This window comes from Eublepharis macularius, chromosome 7 (genome assembly GCF_028583425.1).
Source record: "Eublepharis macularius isolate TG4126 chromosome 7, MPM_Emac_v1.0, whole genome shotgun sequence".
Classification (NCBI taxonomy): Eukaryota; Metazoa; Chordata; class Lepidosauria; order Squamata; family Eublepharidae; genus Eublepharis; species Eublepharis macularius.
Genome location: NC_072796.1, coordinates 75,919,275 through 75,946,082, shown reverse-complemented (window position 1 = coordinate 75,946,082; position 26,808 = coordinate 75,919,275). Strand labels below are relative to the sequence as shown.

The window sequence follows — 26,808 nt, the reverse complement described above, 5'->3', positions numbered from 1 at the left end:
GTAGATACAAATGACCTGCCAACATCTTTTCCACACGGTGACACTGAGAGATCTCTGTCTTTTGGTGCTACACCTCTGAAGATGCCAGCCACAGCTGCTGGCGAAACTGTTGTTGTTGCTAGCAACCAAGAGAGATAGAAGGCTTCTATTGCCTCCCTTCTTCACATGAGAAAATTGTTCCTTGCTTTTAGTGGAATAAGAACCCCATTGCTATATATAGGGGTGAGGTTGGCAGTGCATGCCTCAAGCACAGGGTAACCCGGGCACCTGCTCCTCGTTCATGCTGAGTTGAGGCTCCCAACCAGCCACAACCCCTCCCTCCCAACAAAGAGAAGGCTCCCATAGCTGCTGCCACTTGTGCCAACCATGTCTGAGGTTCAGACAGCTGCCTTCTAGTGGTGGCTCCCATCAGTCTCACATAGGGTGAGGATGACCTCTTGCTTGCCTTGGTGAAGGGTAGGATGGAATCACTGATTCTGGAGCTCCCTCCTGGCTCCATCCCTGGGCCCTAGAATCACTAAGAGTACCTTGGCCTTGAAGTCCAATCAGGCCAACTTTTTCATGTATTATGGTTTTTAAGTAAAGGAGAAAATTACACTTCTGTGGACCACCCTTTCCTCCTTAATGAAGAGCTTGCCTTCTTGTTCGAGAACCTTTGGATCTAATTGAGAAGTTCTCTCAAAAAGTAAAGCCCCAGTTGGCCAGGTAACAATCCCACAACTGACATACACTTGTTAGGAGATGCAACTGATTTTGAAAGATGATTGGAGCCATGTATTTATTCTGTTTCTTGCTTTGAGCTAGTTTGTAGAGAGTAGCATTTTTCCAAAGCACTCAAGCCCCTGTTGACTTGGATCACAATTCTGTTAAGAGCTTTGGCAGTGTTAGCCAAAATAAAGAGGAAAAAATACATAGGGGAAGAACAGAGCACCTACTTTTCAGCTTGCAAAATATTCCAGTCCAAATGTGTATATGTCATGTACCTTTCTGATGCCTAGCCACCTCTTTTCAGAAGCAGTTCTGTTAATTCAATACACAGCACTGGGGATAAGATCACTTTCAAGAATTCTCAACTATTGAGGTTGGCACATGAGGGGCTGGCTGCCTTCACCACAGAGGTGCTTTGTGCTTTGATGCCTCTCCCTCCCACCCCTATGGAATATCTCCTTCTGGTATTACTTCACTTTTCTGTTAACAGAGCACTTTCCTCATAAATATAACTGAACAGGTGTTACTTTGCCACTAACTGAGTTTCCAGCTGTCCTCCTCCAACACAGACTGGGCGAAAATCTGTTGTTTGGTCCTGTTAGGCAGACTAGAGTGCTCTCAAGCCTGAGACGAAGGCCTTTCTTGCAAGATACGATATTTTTGCTGCCAGAAGATGGCCAGGAAGGCCTGGCTGGCTAACAAAGACAGTCCTTCAGCTGCTGGGTGTAGTTCCAGCTTTGCATTCCCTTTGGCAGCAGCACAGAGACTGCTGCAGTGTGGCCAGCCAGCAAAATTAGGAAATAAGGACCTCTTTTATTTACTCAGGCTGCTGAATCATGGGCATTCCTGTCTGCTTGGAAAGAAAGTCAGGCAGCTCTACTTTCCATTGGCTGTCTCGAGAGTGTTTGGTACTTTCATCTCAGAGTGTTCACACACTTGTTTTAATGTGCTTTATGGAAATGGTGAAACTCAGCAAATAAGCTCTGCTGTAGGAGAAAAATCACACACATACACACCCAGCCCTACCCTGTGCACTAACTATGCTCTCAAATTTGCATCTTTAGATGGACTTCATAGACCAGGCAGCTGATTTTTACCTTCCCCCCGCCCCCACCATTGCACAAGGTAAACCTGAGTTTAGAGTCTGCTGGTATGAAGTGCCTGGTTTCCCAAAATTAAAAATTAACATGGACATGGTAAGTGCATCGCACTGAAACACAGAATCCTTGCCGTTACACAAAAAAGGCATTTACAGTGAGTAGCACTTAGTGACTGGTAGGATATAAAAGAACGCAGCCACACGCAGAGTGATTTTAAAAAATGCCGTTTATACAAATAACACCCCAAAATTGTGAATAGCTGTGGAATGTTTTGGGATATTGCCAGCAGGCACCTCCCGCTGTTTCCCCTGCCAAATATGTTTCCAGAAGAGAACTTGGGACCAAAATATTTTAACAAACTTTTGTATGAAGTACAAACGAATAAAAATTACATTAACCTAATTCTGAATGCCACTGTATATATTTTTATACTGTTGTATTACAGTGGCATTAATGGTATTTCACTGCCATTATTGTACAGATGTGTGTGAATTGCCTGATACAGGTCATGATTTCCATCTATATGTGAACCTGTATTTTTTATAGAAAGGGCTATGGAACTTATATCTGAAGTTAATTTTTCTACTATGAAAGCTGCTACATAGTTCAGCTAGCTTCCACAAGGCTGTCATTTCTACCCTGTATCTGACGTAACCATGGCCACCACAATACATTTCCCACGTGTTTTTACAATTGCTATTTACATACACTGTTTCTTGTACTACCAGTATTTTGGCTTGATAGTTAACAACAAAAATGCTGTGTGTCATGGCAGAGTTGCAGCGCAAGGCTTGCTGGTCTGCTCCTGGCAACTGTAAGCAGATGGTACATGGTGCAGAGCTGAGATTCTTTGGGTGAATTTCTACTTGTAGATTTCACCCAATTTGTATGTGCAAAGTTCCTTCCTCTGCCACCTCCCTTCCCCCCCAGGAAATTCTTGTTAATTTCCATTCATACCAAATGGGAAATCTTACCAGGTATCAATGCAGCAAGAGATCCCTTTACAGTGCAGAAAATGTAGAATTTCACTTTTAAAATAGAGTTGCAATAATTAGCTTTCTGCAGCCTTAATATTGTTTTAAATGAGATATCCTTATAACAGTAAGGGTTATTATTCCACTGAATCATTTTGGCCCTGATTTCATAAAAATAAGTCAGATCTGTTTCTGTAATGTATTAATCTCTGTTTTTATTCAATTTTTTTGTCTGATTTACCATATCCTTTATTCATTTTTTTCTAATTTGAACCTAATCTTGGAAGTCTGGGGGAAATAGTTATATAACAGTTGAACTGTCCAGGTATTTGCAATACAAACAAAACAGTTTGAATGCAATTTCAGCAACAGTTCCCTTCTATTGTAGACACTCTCTATGCCTTTCCACAAATATTTGTATAGCAAGTTAGAATGAACCATTCATTTTACACTCTGTTCAGTTAAAAACAAATGAGCATAAGCAGTTGTGTTTTGTGTATTACAGAATATGCTGTTTTTCTTCCACAGCATCTGTCAATTGCTGCATTGAAAATGTGCAATAAATAAATTATTTTACATGGGTAACCACTGCTAGGATCCTTTATTCTAAATATTGAAAAATAAGGGATATACCCTCAATAAAAGAATGCATGAATATACTGCTCTTATTATATTAATACATTACATTAGAAGCCAGAAAGAGAAACAAAAATGTAATCAACAAAATAATAGCATGTGTTCCCTTGTTACTTTTTGGAACAACAAAGTTCACATGTCAACAAATGTTAGCCATTAATTTAATTGATTTCAGGGCTTGGGTGGTATATATAATGATAAAGCATTAGCTCTACATGTTGTTATCTGTAATTTTAATATTAAACTCCCTTAATAAAATATTAACACCAGAAACATGCAGATTTCTTGAAGAATGGATTGGCAGATTTTCCTCATTGGAACATTTTTGCACAAGAAGAGAAAATGATTGTTTTGAAAAACTGTTTTTGGAGGGTGGGTTTTTTAAAATTTTGTTTTACAGAAAGATCGGGCTATATCTAAAGCCTCTAAGAATGAAATAGTTATGATTCGAAGACAGCTGTCATTGCATATCACCAAGGATCAGGAAATGTGCATAGAAGGTTTTTCTTTTGCCTCTGATATATTAAAGATGGTAGACCTGAGAAAGAGCAGGCCTCTTATTGGTGTGGTGGTGTGGAAAGAGCAGGGGATAGAATTCCCAGGGAACCAAATGTGTGCATGGAGACTTCCCCCTCCTTTCTCAGCCGAACACTTCAGAAGGGGAAAGGAAACAGTTCCTGCTTGTCTGATCATGCCCAAAGGAATTGTAATTCAGCAGGCAGGAAATAATTCAAGCCTTTCCTTTTCCCTGAAGCGCCCAAAGGAGAAGCTTCTTTGAAAGAATAGGAGGTATAGGATAAAGGATCAGGGAAGGTGGCATGATTATTGGCTTTCCTGAAGTTTCAAGTCTATCAAGGGACCTGTGCATATAATATATATCAAGTGTATGTTTAATGTGCCAGTGTGATACTCACATTTTCATGCTAATATATGCATATTAGTTCAGCTCAGTTTCTTTGCTTTGATCCATAGGTCATCACAAGACTATGTTTCTCACAAGTAAATACAAGTACAAAAGGGGTTTGGAGAGATGACAAAGGATACACATATCCAGAATTAGCTGACTTCATCCATTTACTCACCAGAACTGCAACAGAACCTCTAATATATATAATATATATAAATGAGGTGATCATCTCTATAAGAAACAGGAATACATTGTGCATACTTAGTTCACATTTTCCCAGCTGCTGCAACATTTACATGAATGTATACACATTAAGCTCTCCCAGATAAAAAATAAGTAAATATAATGGGGCTCCATAGTATTAGAATTAAGGGGCATTTTTAATGCAGAATGAAGATATATAAATTTCTGTAAAAAGGGAGACATGTTTTCTCTAAGGCTCCAATATTCTGGAATAAGGGACAATACCTTAAAGCATAGGCCATCTCATAGGAAAAGAGATTTGATAATATTAATGAACCTGTTCCTCATGATAGTCTCTTGAACTGAGTTAGTAGGTGGTCTAATCTTGAAAACTGCAATTTTAAACAGTTACAACTTCTAAATCCACTGAATTCAATTGACTTTGAAGAGTGTAACTGTGTTTAGTATTGGCACTGTATGACAGTTAACTTCATTGGAGTAATTTTTGGTTGTGGATTCTAGATGACGCTGCGATTAATCAGATATAATTTGTAGAAAGCCTGTCTTGCAGTGTACAAAAGAAGAGAATTCCAGCCTGTACAGTGTTCAACTGACCCTGAAAAGCATTGTTGCTATGGGCAAGGATCCAGGAATGATGTTGGTTGTTTTCTCAGAGTTAGATGGTTGCTGACTGGCATTGATAATGTGATGGTGCAGGAAAGGGACAAATCTTCATCTGTTTCCTGTGGATAAGGCTATTATGATCTAGTTAAAATCTTGTTACCTTAAAGAAATCAGCCTTGGAATGTGGTTCTACAAACCAGTTATAAATTCATGCTGTATAGTATGCTGCTTGTTAAGAGTCCTGTAGGTTTTAAGGAATTTATACACTTCGAAGAATCACTTATCCTAAGAATTTATCCAGAATTTGCAAGGTGACGGAGGAGATGGCATTATCCTAGCCTCCTTAATTTTGCAAGAAAAAATATCACAACATTATTAATTAAAGAAACTAAAAAACAATGTTTTACTTCAGCTATAAGATGCTTTGTCTTCTAGAGAACCATTTTTTTATACTAAGAGGATCCTAAAGGAGTGCCCATGGGAAAGTTCTTCTGTATTATGTAGTTCATACATACAGCTCCCATTCATTTCAGTGGGTCTTGCGCAGGAAGATTTAAATATGGGTTGTGTCATAAATAAATGTGAACACTGATTGGCTTTCGGCATGATTGGCTCTCAACATGAATTTAAAGCAGCAGTGTGAATGTGGATGGAGACAAGGCTGCGGCTGTAGCATGTGCAAAAATGCCAGTGAGAGTTGTTAAAGTAGTTTCATTGTTTGTTCACATTAAAGAATATTCTGTGTGGTCAGGAACGCTGTGGTTTGCAAACCCACTTCAAACCACTGTTTTAAATTGGAATTTATTGGGTGCTTGCAAACCATGGTTTGTCATTACATCTGGACGCATGCCATAGATGCTGTCTGAACATCACCTTCCAGGCAGGCTTTCTCTCTGAAGTGCTTTGTAGACTGAGCTAAGATGTTCTCTGTCAAAAATAAAGCAATGTACGTTCTAGTTATGCTAAAGCCTATTCAACACAGTAATGAGGTTAATATAATATATACATAGTTTGTGTTACTATTTGGCTTCTACTTTTGTTTGTCTTTTCAGTGTTACACATAAATCTTTCAGCTTTTACCATAATAATTTGTCATGTGTTCCTGTTTCCAGTTTTTTTACAAGTGGCTTTGTCTATGAGCAATGAAATGTTCAGACTCTGTTTTATTTAGGAAGTTGAGCCAGTAAAGTTTTTTTGTGAAGAGGAAGAAATGGTGGGCAACCTCTTGAACTTTAAAGGAACAAAATACACTGTTAGAATTTGGCTTTCTGAAGTTCAGTCTTTTCATGTACCCTGGCTGACTCAGTTACATGTACTGGCTCTTGTGATCCCAATTATTAATGTTTCTGCTGTTTGCTCACAACCAAATTCATGACTGTTGAAGAAACCCTCCTAATTTTACATTCCTGAAGAGATGGTTGCCATCATATTTTTTTATTGTTGTTTTCTTCTCAGCTCTTGTATCTGAGTATCAGTATTCAAAATAACCTAGTAAACCATGGTGTTCTCCGAACCAGCTTTAATTTTAGAAAATGAGAAAGTTAAATTACTTTCTATTAACTATTAGGCATGCGGGTTGACTCTTAATTTTAAAAATACTCTTCTAATACTTTGTTTCCACCGGGCTCTTCTTCAGATGTTCCCATAATATGCAAATCATTTCATAGTGGATACAAAAGAAGTATTAAATATATTAAAATCTGCATTTTAATAAAGTTGTCAATGTATAATACATATTGTGCAACTAAGGATGTTAAAAAGCAATAAAAGGGTAATACTAGAACAGACCTATTTCATAGCTGTCCTAATTTTACAGTCTGATTTAAATGAGAGTTGTATAAAGACTGATGGATATGAGTCCAAAAGTTAGCCTTTTTCATGTTTTAAAATTGTATACGCATTTGAATTAATTTCTTATAGAATGTATATATACATACATGATGTACAATTTGAGCATGAGGCCCTTAAATGTTTGCGTCTTTTTTTTTCCAGATGGAGTAGATATTGAGGATGACCCCACCTGCTCATGGCCAGCTTCATCGCCTTCCAGTAAAGATCAGACTTCCCCAAGCCATGGAGATGGTTGTGATTTTGGTGAAGAAGAAGGTGGCCCAGGGTTGCCCTACCCATGCCAGTTTTGTGACAAGTCGTTTAGCCGCCTCAGCTATTTGAAGCATCACGAGCAAAGCCACAGTGATAAGCTCCCTTTCAAATGCACATACTGCAGTCGCCTTTTCAAACACAAACGGAGCAGAGATCGCCATATCAAACTTCACACAGGAGATAAGAAGTACCACTGCAGTGAGTGTGATGCAGCATTCTCAAGAAGTGATCATCTTAAAATCCACTTAAAGACTCATACCTCTAACAAGCCATATAAGTGTGCCATTTGCCGCCGTGGATTTCTCTCTTCTAGTTCACTCCATGGTCACATGCAAGTCCACGAGAGGAACAAAGATGGTTCTCAGTCTGCCTCCCGGATGGAGGAGTGGAAAATGAAAGACACTCAGAAGTGTAGTCAGTGTGAAGAAGGTTTTGATTTTCCTGAAGATCTTCAGAAACACATAGGTGAATGCCACCCTGAATGTTCCCCGAATGAAGACAGAGCTGCCCTCCAGTGTGTTTACTGTCATGAGCTCTTCGTAGATGAAAGTTCACTTGTAAACCACATGGAGCAGACTCATAATGGAGCAGAAAAGAAAAATATGTGCAGTATTTGCTCAGAAAACTTCCATACAGTTGAAGAGCTGTACAGCCATATGGATAGTCACCAGCAACCAGAATCATGTAACCATAGCAACAGCCCCTCTTTAGTGACTGTTGGCTACACCTCAGTATCTAGCACCACACCAGATTCAAACCTCTCAGTGGACAGTTCAACGATGGTAGAAACGGCTCCCCCAGTATCAAAAGGCCGCGGAAGAAAGCGGGCAGCCCAACAAGTGCCAGATATTACTGGGCCTTCAAATAAGCAAGCAAAGGTTACCTACAGCTGCATTTATTGCAACAAGCAGTTATTTTCCAGCCTTGCAGTACTGCAGATACACCTGAAAACTATGCATTTAGACAAACCTGAACAGGCCCATATTTGTCAGTATTGCTTGGAAGTGTTACCTTCGCTTTACAATCTGAATGAGCATCTTAAACAAGTACATGAAGCCCCAGATCCAGCACTGATTGTTTCATCCATGCCTACCATGATCTATCAGTGCAACTTCTGCTCAGATGTTTTCAATGACCTCAACACTCTTCAGGAACATATTCGATGTACTCATGGATTTGCAAATCCAGCTGCTAAGGACAGTAATGCCTTCTTTTGCCCCCATTGTTACATGGGTTTTCTTACCGATTCTTCTTTGGAAGAGCATATTAGACAAGTCCATTGTGATCTCAGCAGTTCCCGTTTTGGTTCCCCTGTCTTAGGCACCCCTAAAGATCCTGTTGTGGAAGTATATTCCTGTTCTTACTGTACAAATTCTCCCATATTTAACAGTGTTCTTAAACTGAATAAGCATATAAAGGAAAACCATAAGAACATTCCATTAGCTCTAAATTACATCCATAATGGAAAGAAATCTAGAGCTATGAGCCCCTTATCTCCAGTAACAATTGAACAGACTTCTTTAAAAATGATGCAGGCTGTTGGTGGTGCCCCCCCACGCCCTGCTGGTGAATATATTTGCAATCAATGTGGTGCTAAATACACTTCCCTTGATGGTTTTCAAACTCACTTAAAAACACATCTTGACACTGTTCTACCCAAACTAACGTGTCCTCAATGCAACAAGGAGTTTCCCAATCAAGAGTCCTTGCTGAAGCATGTGACTATCCATTTCATGATCACCTCCACCTACTACATCTGCGAAAGTTGTGACAAACAGTTCACTTCAGTGGATGATTTGCAGAAACATTTGCTTGATATGCATACTTTTGTGTTTTTCCGTTGCACTTTGTGCCAAGAAGTGTTTGATTCTAAAGTCTCCATTCAGCTTCACCTGGCAGTGAAGCACAGCAATGAAAAGAAGGTGTACAGGTGTACCTCCTGTAACTGGGACTTCCGCAATGAGACAGACTTGCAGCTCCATGTTAAACACAATCATTTGGAGAATCAAGGAAAAGTACACAAGTGTATTTTCTGTGGTGAGTCTTTTGGTACTGAGGTGGAGCTCCAGTGCCATATCACAACACACAGCAAGAAATACAACTGCAAGTTTTGCAGCAAAGCATTTCATGCTATCATTTTGCTGGAGAAACACTTGAGGGAAAAACATTGTGTTTTTGAAACAAAAACTCCTAATTGTGGAACCAATGGAGCATCTGAACCAGTTCAGAAAGAAGAAGTAGAGCTACAGACCTTGCTAACAAACAGCCAGGAGTCTCATAATAGCCATGATGGCAGCGAAGAAGATGTTGATACATCTGAGCCTATGTATGGATGTGATATCTGTGGGGCAGCCTACACAATGGAGTCTCTTTTGCAAAATCACCAGCTTCGAGACCATAACATCCGACCAGGGGAAAGTGCCATAGTGAAGAAAAAAGCAGAGCTCATTAAAGGGAACTATAAGTGTAATGTATGCTCTCGAACATTCTTCTCTGAAAATGGACTTCGTGAACACATGCAGACACATTTAGGACCAGTGAAACACTATATGTGCCCAATATGTGGTGAAAGGTTTCCGTCACTTCTGACTCTGACTGAACATAAAGTCACACATAGTAAGAGCCTAGATACTGGAAACTGCAGAATTTGCAAGATGCCACTCCAAAGCGAGGAAGAATTTTTGGAACATTGCCAGATGCACCCTGATTTGAGAAACTCTTTAACAGGATTCCGCTGTGTGGTATGCATGCAGACAGTGACTTCTACTTTGGAGCTGAAAATCCATGGCACATTCCACATGCAAAAAACAAGCAACAGTTCTGCAGTGCAATCTACGGGGCGGGTGCAGCATATTCAAAAACTGTACAAATGTGCTTCTTGCCTGAAGGAATTCCGTTCAAAACAGGATTTAGTGAAACTTGACATCAATGGCCTACCATATGGTCTGTGTGCTGCCTGTGTTAATCTCAGCAAAAGTGGTAGTCCAAGTATCAACATCCCTTCAAGCAGTAATAGGCAAGGCATGGGCCAGAATGAGAACTTGAGCTCCACTGAGAACAAAAACAAAGTAGGGGGGCTGAAGACTCGCTGTTCCAGTTGTAATGTTAAATTTGAATCGGAAAGTGAACTCCAGAACCACATCCAGTCGGTCCACAGAGAGCTCATTCCAGACAGCAACAGTACACACCTGAAAACACCACAGGTCTCACCAATGCCCAGAATCAGTCCATCTCAGTCTGAAGAGGTAATTCTTCTATTTTTGTTTTTTAAAAAACACCTTTGACAAAAATATGCAATTTAACATTTATCAATTTGCAAGGATATGCTTAGCCTGAATGTGTTATGTACTGTCTGGCATTGCCATTAGCTAGCTAGCAATTATTTGCTTCTTGATAAGCCTTGTGTTTTGGCTTGAATGGTGTAGAGTAGGACTAATTCCAGTCTCCCTAGGATATTGTCTTCTTTATCACTGAAGAGAATAATCTTCATGCCAGCACAACTGAGATCTGGAATCTTAGCTTAGGTTCATTTTGAGTTGGAATCCCTCGTTCTGAGTTATGCTTACGGCACAGAGTGTTAATGACATAAAAGTAAACTACATCAAGCCAAAGCGTTGGCATGCAGAGCGCTGTTTTTTGAAAATATTTGTGAGCACAAAGCAGGAGGGCTATTTTTGTAAATTATGTTGTTGACATTAATTTTTCCCTGTCTTGCTCTACTTTGATTAAAAAGAAACACCACAGTGTAACACCTACTTTTGCTAAAGGGCAAATTAGTCTTTTCATTGCAATTCAGTTTTTATTGTGTCTGGGTTTTTTTGACAGAAAATCATGCTAGGCTTTGGATGATTAACATTTCCTGAGAATAATCTGTAATATAAAATTGCACAAATGTGAATGTCCCATGGGGCATTAATGAGATCACATTCTTATTCCAGATTAATTAATTTTCAATAAATGCTAGGCCCTTGTTCTATTATCATAATCGCTAACACGAGTTAGAATTGCCAAAGGGGGCATTCCCAAGAATACTTAAACAGATATTATTTAGCCCTTAACTTGCTTTAACTTCCTTTTTGTTTACACAAGAGGCAGGCAACATATGGTCCATTCGCTGCATCCAGTCACTTTAAGTTTTGTTCTGCTATTACCCTCTTCTTCCTTTCCATGATACCTGTTCTGCTGGGAGCTGAGAAGATGGTAATGGTGAGGAAAGTAAGTAGCGGTCACAGCTGGGGGAAAAGCCATGCAAGGCCAGATTCAGGCTGTTAGCCTTGTCTATCCCTAGTCTACACCGTTAGTTTAGATAAAGAAAGGCATTTTTAACAGAGCTTGTCCACAGTCATCAGTGATCCTTGTTTTGTTTTTATCATACATACAGATATTCTTATTGACTCTAGCATGAGCTGAGATTCTGCACTAGGATTATGTAAATACATTTTGGGAAAGTATTTCCTTTTTGCTCTTTTGGTCTCACTAGTGTCTAAAAACAAATGGATCTCTATCCAATGAACTTCCATCCTATAATGATTGTAGGATTCTCTTTCCCCTTAAGAAAGGGCAGGCAGAAGTTAGGAATGCTAGCTGTCAAGAAGGAACTGTCTTGGCCTGTTCTTGTTCTATCAAAACCAGTAGGTAACCCCTTTCTTGACATGGAAATAAGCACTGTTAACTTCTAATACTTCCACAGCAAGCTTGCTGTGAAAGGCACAACTACAAGAGTAAAAGCTGACAACCTTACAACCATTACCAGGTAAGGCTATATCAGTCAAAGTAAGGTCAGCATCTTTCCTGTTCCCTGGTCTTAGCCTTGGATAATAGATATCCGGCTGTTCCAAAACTATTGCATATACCTACCATGGAAATAATAGCTTTTCAGTAGGCTGGGAATGAACTAAATCTCTGAAAGAGATAACTACCTTTCTCAGATTGTACATAACCCGGGCATAGGAGACATGTCTGTTTACTTGATTTTTCTGCCACCCCTACTCTCATCCAAATATGTGTTAACACCTGCTGGGATAAGCAAATACTGCAGCAATCACATAACAAGTTTATTGAATATCATGAGTCTCTCTCCAAATGAAGGCAATAGAAAAGTAATGTCTCCCTCTGGTTCCATCACAAAAATTGATAACCATAGAAGCAATAATATATGATATGCTGATTTGTGCTGTGTTAGCTTTATTATTCTTATTCTTTCTCCAATGGTTCTTCCAATATACAATGTATTGTAAGCTTTAGTGGGGGAGGGGGATCTGCACTTTACCTGGGTCTACTGAAGATAGACTGCTGGAGTAAACCAAGATTTTGTGCTTTTCGAGAAATCTAGAACTATGAAGTTGTTTGAACTTGGCATAGAAACAGTTACTTTTGTAAGATCCTATGGAAGGGGATCACAAGGGGGAGGGGAGGACTTTTAGTAATAGAGAGTCTACATTTCATTCTTAGAAAAAAAACATATCTTTTGATTTGTTACAGTTTTTACATGAATAGTTTAGGGCTTCAAATCTGCATCTTATACAAAGTATTCAACAAAGGGCCTAATAACAATTTGGGCTGTCTTATCAGAAACAATGGGCTGGATCCAGCCACCTTTTTCATTCAACCATACCTAATTCCTCTCCTTACTACAGCTCCCACGCCACATGGCCTATTACATCCTATTATCAGCATATCTTTTATAGTGATCGGGGAGATCTTCTGGTCCCTATTTCAACAGCTGAAAAGTTGGTTGCATGCAATTTATTGTGCAGATCATGGGATTTAGTAGTGTTGCTCTACTTGGCACTGATTAGGCCTCTGTAGAATATCATGTCCACCTTTGGGCATCACATTTTAAACAGGGTATGTATAAATGGGAAAATTATGGGATTCAAAATGTATTATATATAGTAAATGGTGATAAAAATAGGCTTGTATAGATAGCCTACAGCAGGGGTGGCCACACTTGCTTAATGTAAGAACCGCATAGAATAAACCTGAGATGCTTGAGAGCCACAAGACATGATGCATTGAAGTGACTTCAGAGGAAGAGGCGGATTTGGGGGAGTGCCCTGAAATGACATCACAGGAAGGGGTGGGGTTTTGGCACAGTATGCTGGAAGTGACATCATCAGAAGGGGTGGAGCTTGGGAAGGACTACCACCTGACCTTTGACCTGGAAGTGTCCTTGCAAGGCACCACCTCCAAAGTATTCTGGCTCCATCCCCAAAGACCCCAGGTATTTTTTTAGTTGGACTTGGCAACCCCAATGTTTTATTTAAAATAGGAAATACATGGAAATAAAGAAGGAAGGAAAAAAGGAAAGGGATGGAGGGAAAGACATGGAAAGATAGAAAGGAAGAAAAAGACAAAGACATGGAAAGAAGGAAGGGAAAAAAGGAAAGAAAGAAAGATAAGGAAGGAAGGCATGGAAAGATATGGAAAGAAGTAAAGAGGAAGGAAGGAAGGAAGGGAAAGAAGGAAAGAAATACATGAAAGGAAGGAAGTCATGGAAAGATATGAAAGATATGAAAGGAAAGGAAGTCATGGAAAGATATGAAAAGAAGTAAAGAGAAAGGAAGGAAGGGAAAGAAAGATTTGGAAAGATGAAAACAGAAAGATGGAAAGATGGAAAAGATGGAAAGAAAGAAAGATGGAAAGAAAAAAATGGAAAGAAGGAAACAGGAAGGAGGGAGGGAAGGAAGAAAGAAAGAAATCAAGGAAGGAAGGATCACAAAAGCGGAGCCACACAATCTTAAAGCAAGCACATGTCCTCTGAAGCAAACGCACTCCCTGCTCCTCCATCTCAGCTGTCCTGCAAACACTTATGAGTGAGCCAGTCCTCCGTGCAACTACTGGTGCTTCCACCCATGCAAAAGCACCCCGGCGCAGGCTGCACTTCATGCCATGAGCGGCTCTTGGCAGCTGCGCACTTGCCTACTTGGGAGTAAGCTGGCAAGCAGGAAGTCCTGGGCCACCTCTGCATTGGCGCTTCCTCGCCGCTCCTTTGCTCCTCCCTTTCCATAGCCTTTGGAAGAAAACAATTTTTGGTTTTTATTTATTTTTTGTCTTTCTTCCCAGGGAAGACCCAAAAGGGCGTATATCATTCTCTTTTCTTTTATCTTCATAACAACCCTGTGAGGTAGACTAGGCTTAGATCATGTGACTGCCCCAAGGTCACCCACAGCCCTTCCATGGTAAAGTGACGATTTAAACCTGGATCCCTCAGATCCTAGTCTGACACTCTCAACTACTACATCAGGCTGGCTTTGTAACTTTTTAATGTTTATAATGGAGCCATCATGTTGACAAAGATCTATTACCCCCCAAATGTGACAGCTTTCCCTTTCTCTTCTGTGGCTGCATTTATGAGTCTGCTCTTTGGATGGCACAAAAAAACAGTAGCGGCCATAAGGAATTCCATTCATTTTTTGTAGTTCAGCTCTAATTGAATAAACAGGTTTAGATCTTTATGCCTATATCTATTGTTTTTGTTTGTATATAGAGAAGGTTTTTGCAATGCATTTACTGACGCTTGTAAATATTTTCCCCATTCAGATTCTGAGTGACTAGTATAGTAGGGGGGAAATCTCATGAAGATTAAGAGTAAAATACATGGGGATCCTGAAAGACAGCACTGGATAAAGTCAGGCTTCTTTATCAAAAAGAAACAGTAGCGGTTTTCAAAGGTGAACTGGAGAAACTTGATGTTGGCAGGGTTTTTTAAGGTGATGGAGATTTATAAAATTTTAAAGAGGCCTACATGTTGCCTTTTGTCAGAATCCTGAGAGCTTTTACAAAATTTGCGATAGGCATAAGAGTTGAAGGAGTATTCTCCAGTGAACACTTGCAAACTGTTACTTTTATTGGGCACAGCTGTTGCTGATTGTGGGTGGAAAGAGTGGTTGGTTTCTTGAATGCTACCTCGTTGTCTTATTGGATGTTTTTTAACATAACAGCTGTGGGGAAAGAATAGCAAATGAATATCACAGGTACAAAATATCATATCAAACATCAGTTTTCTACAGTTGCTAGGGCCAGGAGTATAATTTTTTTCGGCAAAATTCAGGAACCAGACTTTCTAGGAGCTATCTTGGAGAGAAAGAGCCAGGGATGGGCATCTGGACACCGATAAGAGGAATTCCATGCTTGCTGCTGTGTTCTGATCTGCCCACAAATCCTAGTTAATGCTTAACTGAGAAGTGGGAAGACTCAAGATTTCTCTAAACGTTAGCAGTGGCTTACACACAAAAATAAAATATATGGAACACCAATAAAGCCCAGTTAAAACAGTTACAAGTAATCCAACTGATCTTGAAGCCAGATTGAAAAGGGTCAAGGGATGATATCTCTTTCAGGTGAGGCTGGGATTGCTGTCCTACCCATTCTGTACCTTACTCAGAAAGGAAAGAACAGGTGGTGGTGGGGGGGGGGATGACTGGCTCAAGGTCATCCAGTGAGCAAGATGTCAAAAGACTGAAACTGGTCCATAATTGGCCAGAATGTCTTTGTTCAACAACGATAAAAAACCGAGAGGTTGTAACAGAGCCGTTGTCAGTTTCACTCAGCAGAGTTGCCGATGAGACTCTCCAAATCCCCCAGAGCATTCTATAAACCTACGGGAACCACAGGTCTTTGGAAGAGGGCCATCTTCGTGGATTTTACCACCTCAGTGGTTTTGGATCGAAAACAGTAGATTTTTAACATGAATATATAAGATCCAGTTAAATGCAGTTAATCCAGCCAAAAAGACAGCTCATGCAAAAATCTTTAACTCTTTATAGGCTTAACTCAAATCCCCATAAGTCAAAGGACATTCCAGGACATTCCGTTGCTGACCCAAAAGTAGCAGTTATCTTGCAGAGGAATTTCAAAGGGAGTTTAGAGAGACTGCTGAATTGCAACTGATAACAAAGACAATGCATCCATCTGGATTGAATCGAGACCTAGGCTTCCTGTCTTGTTACCAATGCTGATTTCTCCATACCTACTACCCCTCTGCCCCTAATCCAATAATGCTATTGTCATTCTCCAGCTATTGACATTTACCTGCTTTGTCATTCGGCATCTGAAATCACTCCACTATTCAAGATATAAGGTCAAATGAACTCACATTCTAGCTGTATCTGAAGAGGTGAGCTGTGACTCACAAAAGCTCATATCCTACCACAAATTTTGTTAGTCTTATAGGTGCTACTGGACTCTTGCTCTTTTCTACCGTTACAGACAGATTAACATGGCTACCCATCTTGATCTATCAGTATTTTTAGTTATGGGAAATCCCAAACTGTTATTCTAAGATAAAGTTCTGCAGGAGGCCTTGAGATCTAGTATTAGTTAGAGTGGGCCACAGTGGGTCACATTGCTGCTGGCTTGGACCCAGTATATACTGTGATTAATTTCGGTCCTTATTGAAGTCCAATTCTGAATCATATTAATTACCTTACTTACATCACGTCACTTGGCACGACTTGCCAATCGCCATTCGTTCCCTATTGATTTGGACAGATCAGAGACAACCAAACATGATGCAAAGTTGTATGGTTTGTGCATTTGTAAGCAATAAAAAATGATGTGACTTTTCCATAGTAAGTGCTATGATCAAGAAAATGTTTGGGCTCAACTCTGATTTGACTAGAAGGTACAAAAGAGGGGTTAGTAACTGCAGAGAGCTTGCTCTTTATCTCAGTCTAAGTCAAATTAAAATGTTGTTCCCAAGTGACTACTTTATTTTACCATTGTGGGAAACTGGAGATAAGGCAAAAGAGGTTAATGAAGAAGGCATGCCAAAGAATCTACACAGACAGTTTGTAGCATTTTGGTTTGCAGCTATATAATAAGAATTTATGATGAAGTTTCCAAAAAGAGAGCTGTTTTTTAAGCTGACAATTATTAAACAGATCCCATGTAATCGAAAGATAAAGTCCATGAATACTAAATTAATACAATGATTTATTCCCCAAGCCTTCTGCCACTTGATGATCCTTGGAGCTTAATACAGTGGCAGTGCAGTTGTTCAGTTGGTTTTTGGGTATCACAACAGTGCATTTTGTTCTAACAACCAGTGAGCAAAGAAAGCCATTATTACAAGGTCAACATGGAATTAAAAGGAATGTTTGCCTGTTTCATTTTCTGGGCACAAAAGGTGTGCAGGAGTTCCCTGCGGGGAAATGAAAACAACAGTTGTGAATGTTATTTTTTTCTTTTTTCACATATACTTTCTGGGTTGGTCACACGGGTGGTCTGGGACAACAGCATCATGAATGGGCATCAGATTGAATGACTGCTCATGTAAATACCTCTCTTCCTCCTCCCAGAAATCACAGAATGGTTTGATCTTTTGCAGCTGCTGAACATTTTTGTGAATCTTCTTCCTGGATGTAATAATTACATGGTTGAAAAAAGTGAGGTGAGGTGGTGCCTAGTGAAGCAGGACTGGGAAGACTTATCTATACTGTGCTTTTGTATGGATGTTTCAGCTACCGCAAAGCCAGCTCTCATTATGAACCTGCGTTATTAAAATGTTCTTGTTACCTTTCCGAATGGGATCCTAATGTGACTGCTGTATATTCCAAGGAAGTTAACATTGCCCCACATTCCTTATTCAGGATTTCACTGGCACAAACCATCGGGTACTCTGTCACAGCACTGTATATCTAGCTAGGATTGGCATGCTAGTAAGAAGGAAATGCCTAAGTATGTTTGCTGATTTGCTGCTTTGGAAACTGAAGAGGTGTTGCTAGGCTAAGGGAAGTCTATTGTTCAAGCAGGCATTTAGGTAGAACATAAGGATTATCCAGAAAATTATATGTTTGCAAGCTTGGTTTAAACAGTTGGAAAAGATGCTAGAGAGGCTAATCAGACATTTAATAGAGGAACACCTAGCATGTTAAGATCTAATGAAAGATAAAGGGCACAATTTCTTTAAAGTGAGATCATGCTCAGAAATGTTGGTTGAACATTTTGATAAGTATATCCACAAGCACTGAGAGAAGAAGCTACATACATAATTTTCCTGGATTTTCAAAAGCCTTGGAAATGGTACAGCACAAAAGATTAATCTGTAGTGCAAGTACTTAACACCATAAAAGGCTGGGGTTTTTTTAAGAAAGAAAAGAAATTATAACTTTTCATATTGAAGACACAATAGATTAGTAAAAATTTGATCAGGAAGAATAAATATTTTGTCTCTAAATATCAGACTCTGAAAGCAGAGCAGGAACTTTTTAAAAACTAAAGATTTGTGAAATTAAGTATAAAGTTAATCTGACACGAAGGAGATAACATATGTAATTTGTTTTGTACAGATGTGGTACAATTGTGCCAGAGTAAAAATTTTAAAGTTCTGTTTGTTTCAGTGGGAGGTGAAGCATGGTTAGTTAGGCTTGGTGCTCAGAAATTAGTAATTTTGGCTGGAATAAGGTGGGATACAAATGAAACAGATCGAATTTTCAGTAAAGATTTCTCAGATTCTTCTAAAGAGGTGTGTGCGTGTGTGTGTGTGTTTGCTAGTTACTTGGCCAAGGATTGGCCAGTAGTGGTTTGGTATAGTGGTTAAAAGCAGCAGTACTCTAATCCGGAGAGCCAGGTTTGATTCCCCACTCCTCCATTTGAAGCCAGCTGGGTGACCTTGGGTCAGTCAAAGTTCTCTCAGAGCTCTCTCAGCCCCAGGGACGGATCGAGGGGGGCAGGGTAGTGGCCTGCCCCTGGAACTGCCAAAGTGGGGCACTGGGTGGGGCTGCCAGCCGCCAGGAGTGCGCCATGGCTTGCTGCGCAGGAGGCTGAGCGCAGGGTTGGGAGGCCCTCACCTGCCCTGCCGATAGGGCGGCTGGCTTGCCGTGCATGCAGGACCTCCTAGCCCTGCGCTCAGCCACCTACGCGGCAAGCCAGCCACCCCAGCACATGTCCGCGCCACCACTGCCAGCTCCGTGGTGCACCGTGCGCTGGGGCAGACAGCTTGCCACACAAGTGGCAAACCTCCCGCCCCTGCGTGATGACATCACGGCGCTGGGCACCGGCAACCCTAGATCCGGTCCTGCTCAGCCCCACCCATCTCACAGGAAAATTGAAAAGAGTCCAGTAGCACCTTTAAAACTAACCAACTTTACTGTAACATAAGCTTTCGAGAATCACAGTTCTCTTTGTCAGATACGAAGAGAACTGACATATCTGACAAAGAGAACTGTGATTCTTGAAAGGTTATGCTACAGTAACGTTGGTTAGTCTTAAAGGTGCTACTGGACTCTTCAATTTTGCTACTACAGACTAACACGGCTAACTCCTCTGGATCTATGACCATCTCACAGGGTGTTTGTCGTGAGAACAATAACAACACACTTTGTAAACCGCTCTGAGTGGGTGTTAAGTTGTCCTGAAGGGCAGTATATTAATTGAATATTATTATTACCAAAGGAGAAGGCTATATGCCGGTTGTAGTACTCTAGTGCAGAGTTAAGAGCTAATGGTCTCCCTCATTAAGAAATTGGCCAGACTGAAGGAAGGTAGCAGATTTAAGTCTTTATATCCAGTGCCACTGGACTCGCTTCACACATAACATGATTTTTCAGGCCAGAAATATAGTTGGCTGCTGTGTGAACTGAATATAAGTCTCTCTACTAATTAGCAGACTCATGAAGTCAACATGTTTGTTGGTTCAAGTTTTTTGTTTATTTATAGTACACCTTTCTCATGGAGACTTGAGGCAGTTTGCACAGTGTAAGTCAATTAGGGTTGCCAGGCCCCCTCAACCTCCCAGTGGGAGATTGGGGCCTGGCACTTATCTGTGGGGGTGGGGGGTGCGTCCAGGAAGTGATGTCATCACACGGCCCCCTGGGAGCATGCCCATGCTCCACAGGGGCCCGAATTGGGGACACTACGGAGAAGCGCAGAAGTGCTCCTGCCCTCCACAGCACCCCAAAACGCACCCATTTCAGCTGAGATCAGGCTCGTTTCAGGCCCATTTTTGGTGCGGATTGGGCTCGTTTCGAGCCACTGCGGAGCGGGGGAGCGCTCCTGTGCTCTGCAGTGGCCCAAAATGGGCCCAATCTAGGCAAAAACAGGCCCATTTGGGGCCACTACAGAGCGCAGAAGCACTCCTGTGCTCCACAGTAGCTCAAAATGGGCCCGATCCTTGCCAAAACAGGCCTGAAACGAGCCCGATCTGGGCCGAAAGAGGCGCATTTTGGGCTGCTGTGGAGGGCAGGAGCACACCTGCGCAAACTGCCAATCTGGGCCTTATCCAGGCCAAAATGGGCCCAATCCAGGTGGCTGCAACTCACGGGAGCGCCCAGCACCGCAGAGGAGTGCGCATGGAAGGTATGCTTCCCCTTGCTGGCCAGGTAAGCGGGGGCGGGGTGTGGGGGTGCGGGGTGAGAGTCTGGCATCCCTAAAGTAAATGCAATCAATATGATGTGACATCATATTGATTACATCATCAATGCAATCAGACTAATATTACAGAAATTTGAAATAAAGCAAAATATTATATATATGTTAAATAAATGCAGAAAAGAGATAATACATACTGTATATATTTTAATTTATTTAAATCATTTCTATGCTGCCTTTCCATGCAATTTAGGGTCCCCAAGGTGGTGAACAGTCCAAACATTAAAACAGGATTTATTATGTTTTCCCAAATATTCCAAAATATCTAATATAAGTCTCACATTTATGCTTCAACTACCTTTTAGGTAAAATCCACTTTGATCTTCATGAATAAAATCCTGAATAATTGTTCTAAGTCTTCCAGTTAATGTCATTGTAAACAACTTGTAATCATTATTCGATAATGATATAGGTCTTTTAATTTTTTGTCGATGTCAAGTCTTGTCCGTCTTTTGGTATTAATATTATATTATCCTCTTTTCATGTCTCTGACATCTTTCCACCCTGTAGAATAGAATTCATCATATTTTGTAAAGGTTGTGGAGTTCATCCTGAAAGCACTTGAAGTAAGTAACTGGGAGGCCATTTGGTCTGGGGACCTTTCCTGTTTTAATATTTTTTATGGCTTCCACTACTTCCCTTATTGTTATAGGTCCATTCATAATTTGTCTTTGTTGTTCTGTAATCCTGGGTAAACTTTGTTTTCTAATATATTCATCTATTTTTTCCATTGGTATATCACAACTTTATATTAATTGGAATAACACTGGTGAAATGCTTTTTGTATAGCCACTGTATCCATTAGTACAATGTCTCCCTCTTGTATTTTCATATCATTTTCTTTTCTTTTTCCTTTCGCAGTTTATAAACCAACAGTTTACTTGGTTTATTTGCAGATTCAAAAATTCTTTGTTTTACATAGTTCAATTTTATTTCCATTTCTCTTACTGTTAACATAGATAACTGTTGCTGTGAAATCTTAAATTGTTGAGAAGTATTTATATTACTTGGAGATTTCTTTAATTCTTTTTATCTCATCCAAAATATTTTATTTTCTCCTGATTCTTTCTCTTAAGTTTCTCTTAAGTTGGGTATTGTGTTGTTTTAAATAACCATTAATAAAAGCTGTACTTGCACCAACCACTGTCAAATCCATGCTCTTGTTTAAATTATTTTCAAAAGATGCTTTTAGTTTCCTTTTACAGTCTTTAACAATTGTTTCATTTTGTAACAAGATTTGATTTAATCTCCATCTAAAGGTACTAGCTTTTCCTTTATTAATCATAGTCATAGGGCTGTGGTCTGAAAAGTCTGGTAAAATCTCTACTTTTGAGATCTTAGTAGCTAAATCTCTCGATGTCAAAATCATATCTATTCTTGAAAAAAAGATCTATATCTTTCTGGAAAATATGTCTATTTTCTTGAGTTACCATTTTTCTGTCTCCATAAAACAACCAATCTCGAATTATCCAACAAATCCAAAAAAAAAAAAATTCTTGGATAGTTTACTCTGGAGCATTTTAATATTTTTCTCAGAACTCCTATCCATTTGTGGGGAAATCACTCCATTCAAATCCCCCATCAAACACCAGCTTTCATATGGTAAATCTATTACACTCTCCATGAGTCTTTTATAAAACTTGGTTTTATCTTCATTTGGGGTATAGATTCCCACCACCATAATCTTGAGCCCATGTAAATTAACTTCTACACCCACAAATGAATATTTGACATGTTTATTTAATGTTATTTACTTAATTTATAGCCCACATTTTATCTGAGTCTCAAGGCAGATTACAATACAGGAAGAACAGTAGAAGTTAACAGTATCATGATGACATACAAGAAATGCAATAACTTGATTACAGAAATCAGAAAATAGTGCAACAGTATCTCATTCTTTTAAATAGTCATTATCTTTCTAAAATTCAAGTAATTTTTTGTGTCACTGCAGTACTAGTAAATGATAAAACCCTATAGGGTAGTTTATGGAAATAATGGTATTATGGTCAGTGCAAACACAAAACTAAATTGTGTGGGAAATTTAGAGTGAAAGATTAAACCTTAAATAATCATAATTACTTGTTTATAATACTCAGGTATCATAATATCAGCATTTTCCATTTCCCTAAGTAGCAGAAGATTACAAGGACAGTGATACAGATTTTGAGTGGGATAACACCAAATTATAATGGTGTTTTTAAAATGTTTATTGTATGTACAAACTATAGATGCAGATCATATTGGAAGCATATAGTCACTCCTATAGCAGGGATTGCTACTAACCCCACATCTCATTCTTAGAGGGAGCTCTTTTTCACAAATAATGTTTTACTTGCTAATTCATAAGCCCTCTGTCGGATACTCTCTCAATTCAAAATACAAACTTCTCCCCTTCTTCCAAACACTTTTCCAGGACTCTGCAGTGTACAGATTTACCCTTCAGAGAAAAAAATCTAATGACATCAACTAACCATCTCCAGCAAGCCATCAGCTTTACAAAGAACAGTTTGTCACTTCCATATCAGTACTGTCTCCTTGTTTTTGATGGACACTGCCTAGTATTTCCGTGGCCTTGCTTTACTCTACATTCTGGCCCTGAGCCTTTGTCCATGTGATATCAGTCACAGTTGACCAAGGGTGTTCTTATTTTTGTCAAGTTTTTTCTATGGCTCCCATTAAACCAATTAGACATTTAGCAAAGCATTCTCTAAACAAGAAACTGTGGCCCCTAGGCATTTGGTGGGGGTAGTGGTAGCAAGCCTTCAGGAGACTCTGGCTCAGAACTTGATAGACCTGGGCTGCGGGCTTCAAGTTCAGGTTTGGAGGTGATTCTTCTCTTCCAGTCTGTTCTTCTCTAAATGTAGTTGCTGGTGTAACCAGGCAACCTACTCAGTTTCTCCTCCTTGTATGAGACAGTGCCTACATTGTACAGCTTCTGACCTGAGCCTGTGTCATGTTTATTGGGTAGAGATGTAGCACTCTATGATCATTTTTCTGCCTTTCCTTTATGCAGCTTTACATTGTAAGGTCTTTGCTACAGAGATTTCTTTCTATTTTGTCCTGGATAGTATCTTCCTATAGAAACAGCTTGTAGAAATAATTTAAAGCTATGGTGGTAGTAAGAGATGTCTGCTTTGGTTAGAGACTGATATGCCATGCATTAAAATGAGGGTGTGAGTGTACTACTGACTTCAGAAAAAGTTAATCCTTTTGTATTTATTAAAAAGGAAAAAAATGACAGAAATAAGGAAGCTGTGTTTGTTTCTCAAGGATGTGAATGTGACAGCATTTTTGATCATTTTAAAATCTGGGTTCATTGACACAAGACTAGTTAAATGTATTGCTGATTTAATAGAGGTTGATGGTAACATTTTAGAAGCCCTTTGGAGTCTAAAAAGAACTAGTGTTTGATCTAGCAACAGTGACAAAAGCAGTTTCTCCTTTTATGATAAAACAAAACGTCTGTGTTGATCTACAAATATGGCAGACCTTTCTGAAGAGACAAGTAAATGCTGGAGGGGGGGTTGTTTTTGTCAAGTGAACACCCCCCCCCCCATCTTTATCATTAAGTTTCAAATAAAGGGAAAAATCCTTATATGTTGTGTCATTGTATTCATCTGTCATAATTTTTGTTGACAATTGTCGACATGCACTATGTTTTACAGTTCTAACAAGAGAAAACACCAGCCATTAAGTTTATGTTTTGTTGTTTTTCAATAAAGTCGCATATCAGGAATAATGCTAGGGGTATGCTAATAAACCATATATAATGCTGGTCATCTGGGAGCAAGAAATATTTCCTAACTAGTTCTAAAGGGAAATAATGTTACAAAAAGGAGAGCGATTGTTATTTATGCAATCTATGTTGGTCTGTGTGTCAGCATCAAAAAAACATCTTTTAAGGAGCTGAGCGTACTAAATCTTAAGGCCTTGTGTAGATATGATCTTAGTAAAGGATTCTTATGTTTTCCTTTACAGAGTGCTGCATTTTGGGACCCTATCTTAAATATAGTTGTCCTAAAATTGACATGTTCCTACAATCACTGTTAAAGAGTGGAAATAACTGGAACTTTTGGGTTGTAAAATTAAATTTTTTATATTTGCTGAGCCTTTTTTATTTTTAATTTAAGGCTAAATATTCAGCTAAAGTTAGTTTTAACATACCGTTAAATGATTAATTTTATTATTTTAAACTGTATATTGTAAGTGTTGCTTCATTCAAAGTAGCTTAAAATATAAAATAAATATACAGTATTAAAGCAACGGAATTTAAATTAATCTCAACTTGTTCCATCTGCTCCAGTGATTTAAACACTGCCATCTTTAACCGCAGCCAATATTTTCGTTCTGATTTAAATTATATAAATCTTTTTTCTTTTCTATAAAATGTGAAAAATAGTTACAAATGAAAAAGAGCACAAAATATGAACTATTAAGAATTGTTCACTTTTTATTAATGTAAACAGTTTTGTAGAAATTAACCCCCACAAACACTGTCAGAGCTTTAGGTAAATCTGTAGCTGAGTTTTCAAAAACCTTTGTTTGAGTTTGAGAAAACATGTAAGCATCTGTTACAATCATGATTCAGACACCTTTTATTGCAAACACACAGGAGAAGACAAACATTACGGTCAGAAAAGGGCAACCTAGATCAGACTACTCTTTCTTCATGACATTGATTAATGTTAAAATTCTCATAAGCTTGCAAGTATGCAACTGAAAACGTTTGGAATATGCATACTGCCTTATTAATGCGATAAGGTAGAAAAGTAGCTAATAAATGTTTTAAATAAAATAATGAATATATGTCATGGTAATGTCTGAAAGCCGATGAAACTTGAGATTTATTGAAAATTCTTTAAATTTCACTGGGAAATTTCAGAAATATGTGTGTTTCAGGAATGTTTATGTTGCCACATTTCCTTTTGTTGCAGGAGATGTCCTAACTCCATCACTGCAACCGGCTGCTGCTCAGCTGGGTGGCATGAGGAAAATGGTGGGTAAAATGGGGGGGGGTGTCAATTGGCATCCGTGACATGATGATATATCTTCCAGCATGACACAGAAGTGATTTCTTCATATCAGGTGATGCTCTAGCTTTCTCACAAACTCTGAACCATAGAGTTTGAGGCAAATGTTAGAGCATCAACCTCAAACAATGAGTTACTTCTGGGAGACATTGAAAGCTGCATTATCATGTGTGGGATACCAATTGTGCATCCCCAGTGTAAGTCCCCATATCCCCCATCACCCACCAGTTTCCATGCCAGGCAATCCTATGAGCCTTATTTTTAACATTTACATGTCTGGCATGGTAAATGCACTTCACTGACAAACAATTACAATGGGGATATTTGAGATCTCTTGGTAAATGTAATTTCTAAACATTTCTATTTGGGATACTTATAATCTTAAGAATTAATGATAAATGCCAACATTTATTTTGCTGCTAGGGTTCCCATGTGACTGTCAGTGGTGGGCAAATTCCTAGTGTTTTGCTCCTGTGCATGCCAGTTGGGGGGCAAGATGCCCGGTGATCAACCGCCTGGTGGGAAACCCAGTTAAATAAGCAAGATGTGTGTTCCCAGTCGGGCATGATGACGTTGCTTCCAGAAGTGACATCATCACTCTGACCATGGTAGTGCTCCCACACTTTGTGCAAGGATGATTTCAGCCCCAAACAGACCTCTTCTTAATGAATTGGCCCCGTGCAAAGCATGGGAGCACTCCTGCAGTCAGCACAATAACATCACTTGTGGAAGTGACATTGTCACACCCAACTGAGCGAAGTGCCACACTTGAAGGAAAGAACACCAGTGAGCACCATCACTCCCCCCCCCCGCCCCACACACCTAATTGCAACATACACATTGTTCACATTGCTAAACTATAACTCAGCTTCTGATACTGGATACATACAGAACTTGAGTAATTTTTTTTTGTCCGTTCCTCTGGGAGCTGAGAATTACTTTCACAAAGCAGAATAAATGGAAGACTGACAAATGTTGACGTCATTTCAATACTTATATGCATTATATTTAAAAAACAGGAAACTTACTGCAAAGGAAAACAGTGCAATCCTACACCTTCTAAGTCCATTCACATTGATAGATTTAGATTTGCACTTAAAATGACCAACAACTTCATATTTTTGGACTCTGCAGTAGTGACTGAATGTTACCTGCCAACATTGTGCTGC

The 26,808-nt window shown here is 39.5% G+C and overlaps 1 protein-coding gene across 5 annotated transcripts in view; it reads left to right on the top strand.

Moving 5' to 3' along the window:
• Nucleotides 1-26,808, top strand: part of ZNF521 (zinc finger protein 521) — a 396,855-nt gene that overhangs the window by 153,726 nt on the left and 216,321 nt on the right. For all 5 annotated transcript variants that reach the window (XM_054985825.1, XM_054985823.1, XM_054985821.1 and 2 more), the window contains one exon: nt 7,125-10,480. In XM_054985825.1, coding sequence (XP_054841800.1) covers nt 7,565-10,480 — 2,916 coding nt within the window. In that variant the 5' untranslated portion in view covers nt 7,125-7,564. The remainder of the gene's footprint in view (nt 1-7,124; nt 10,481-26,808) is intronic.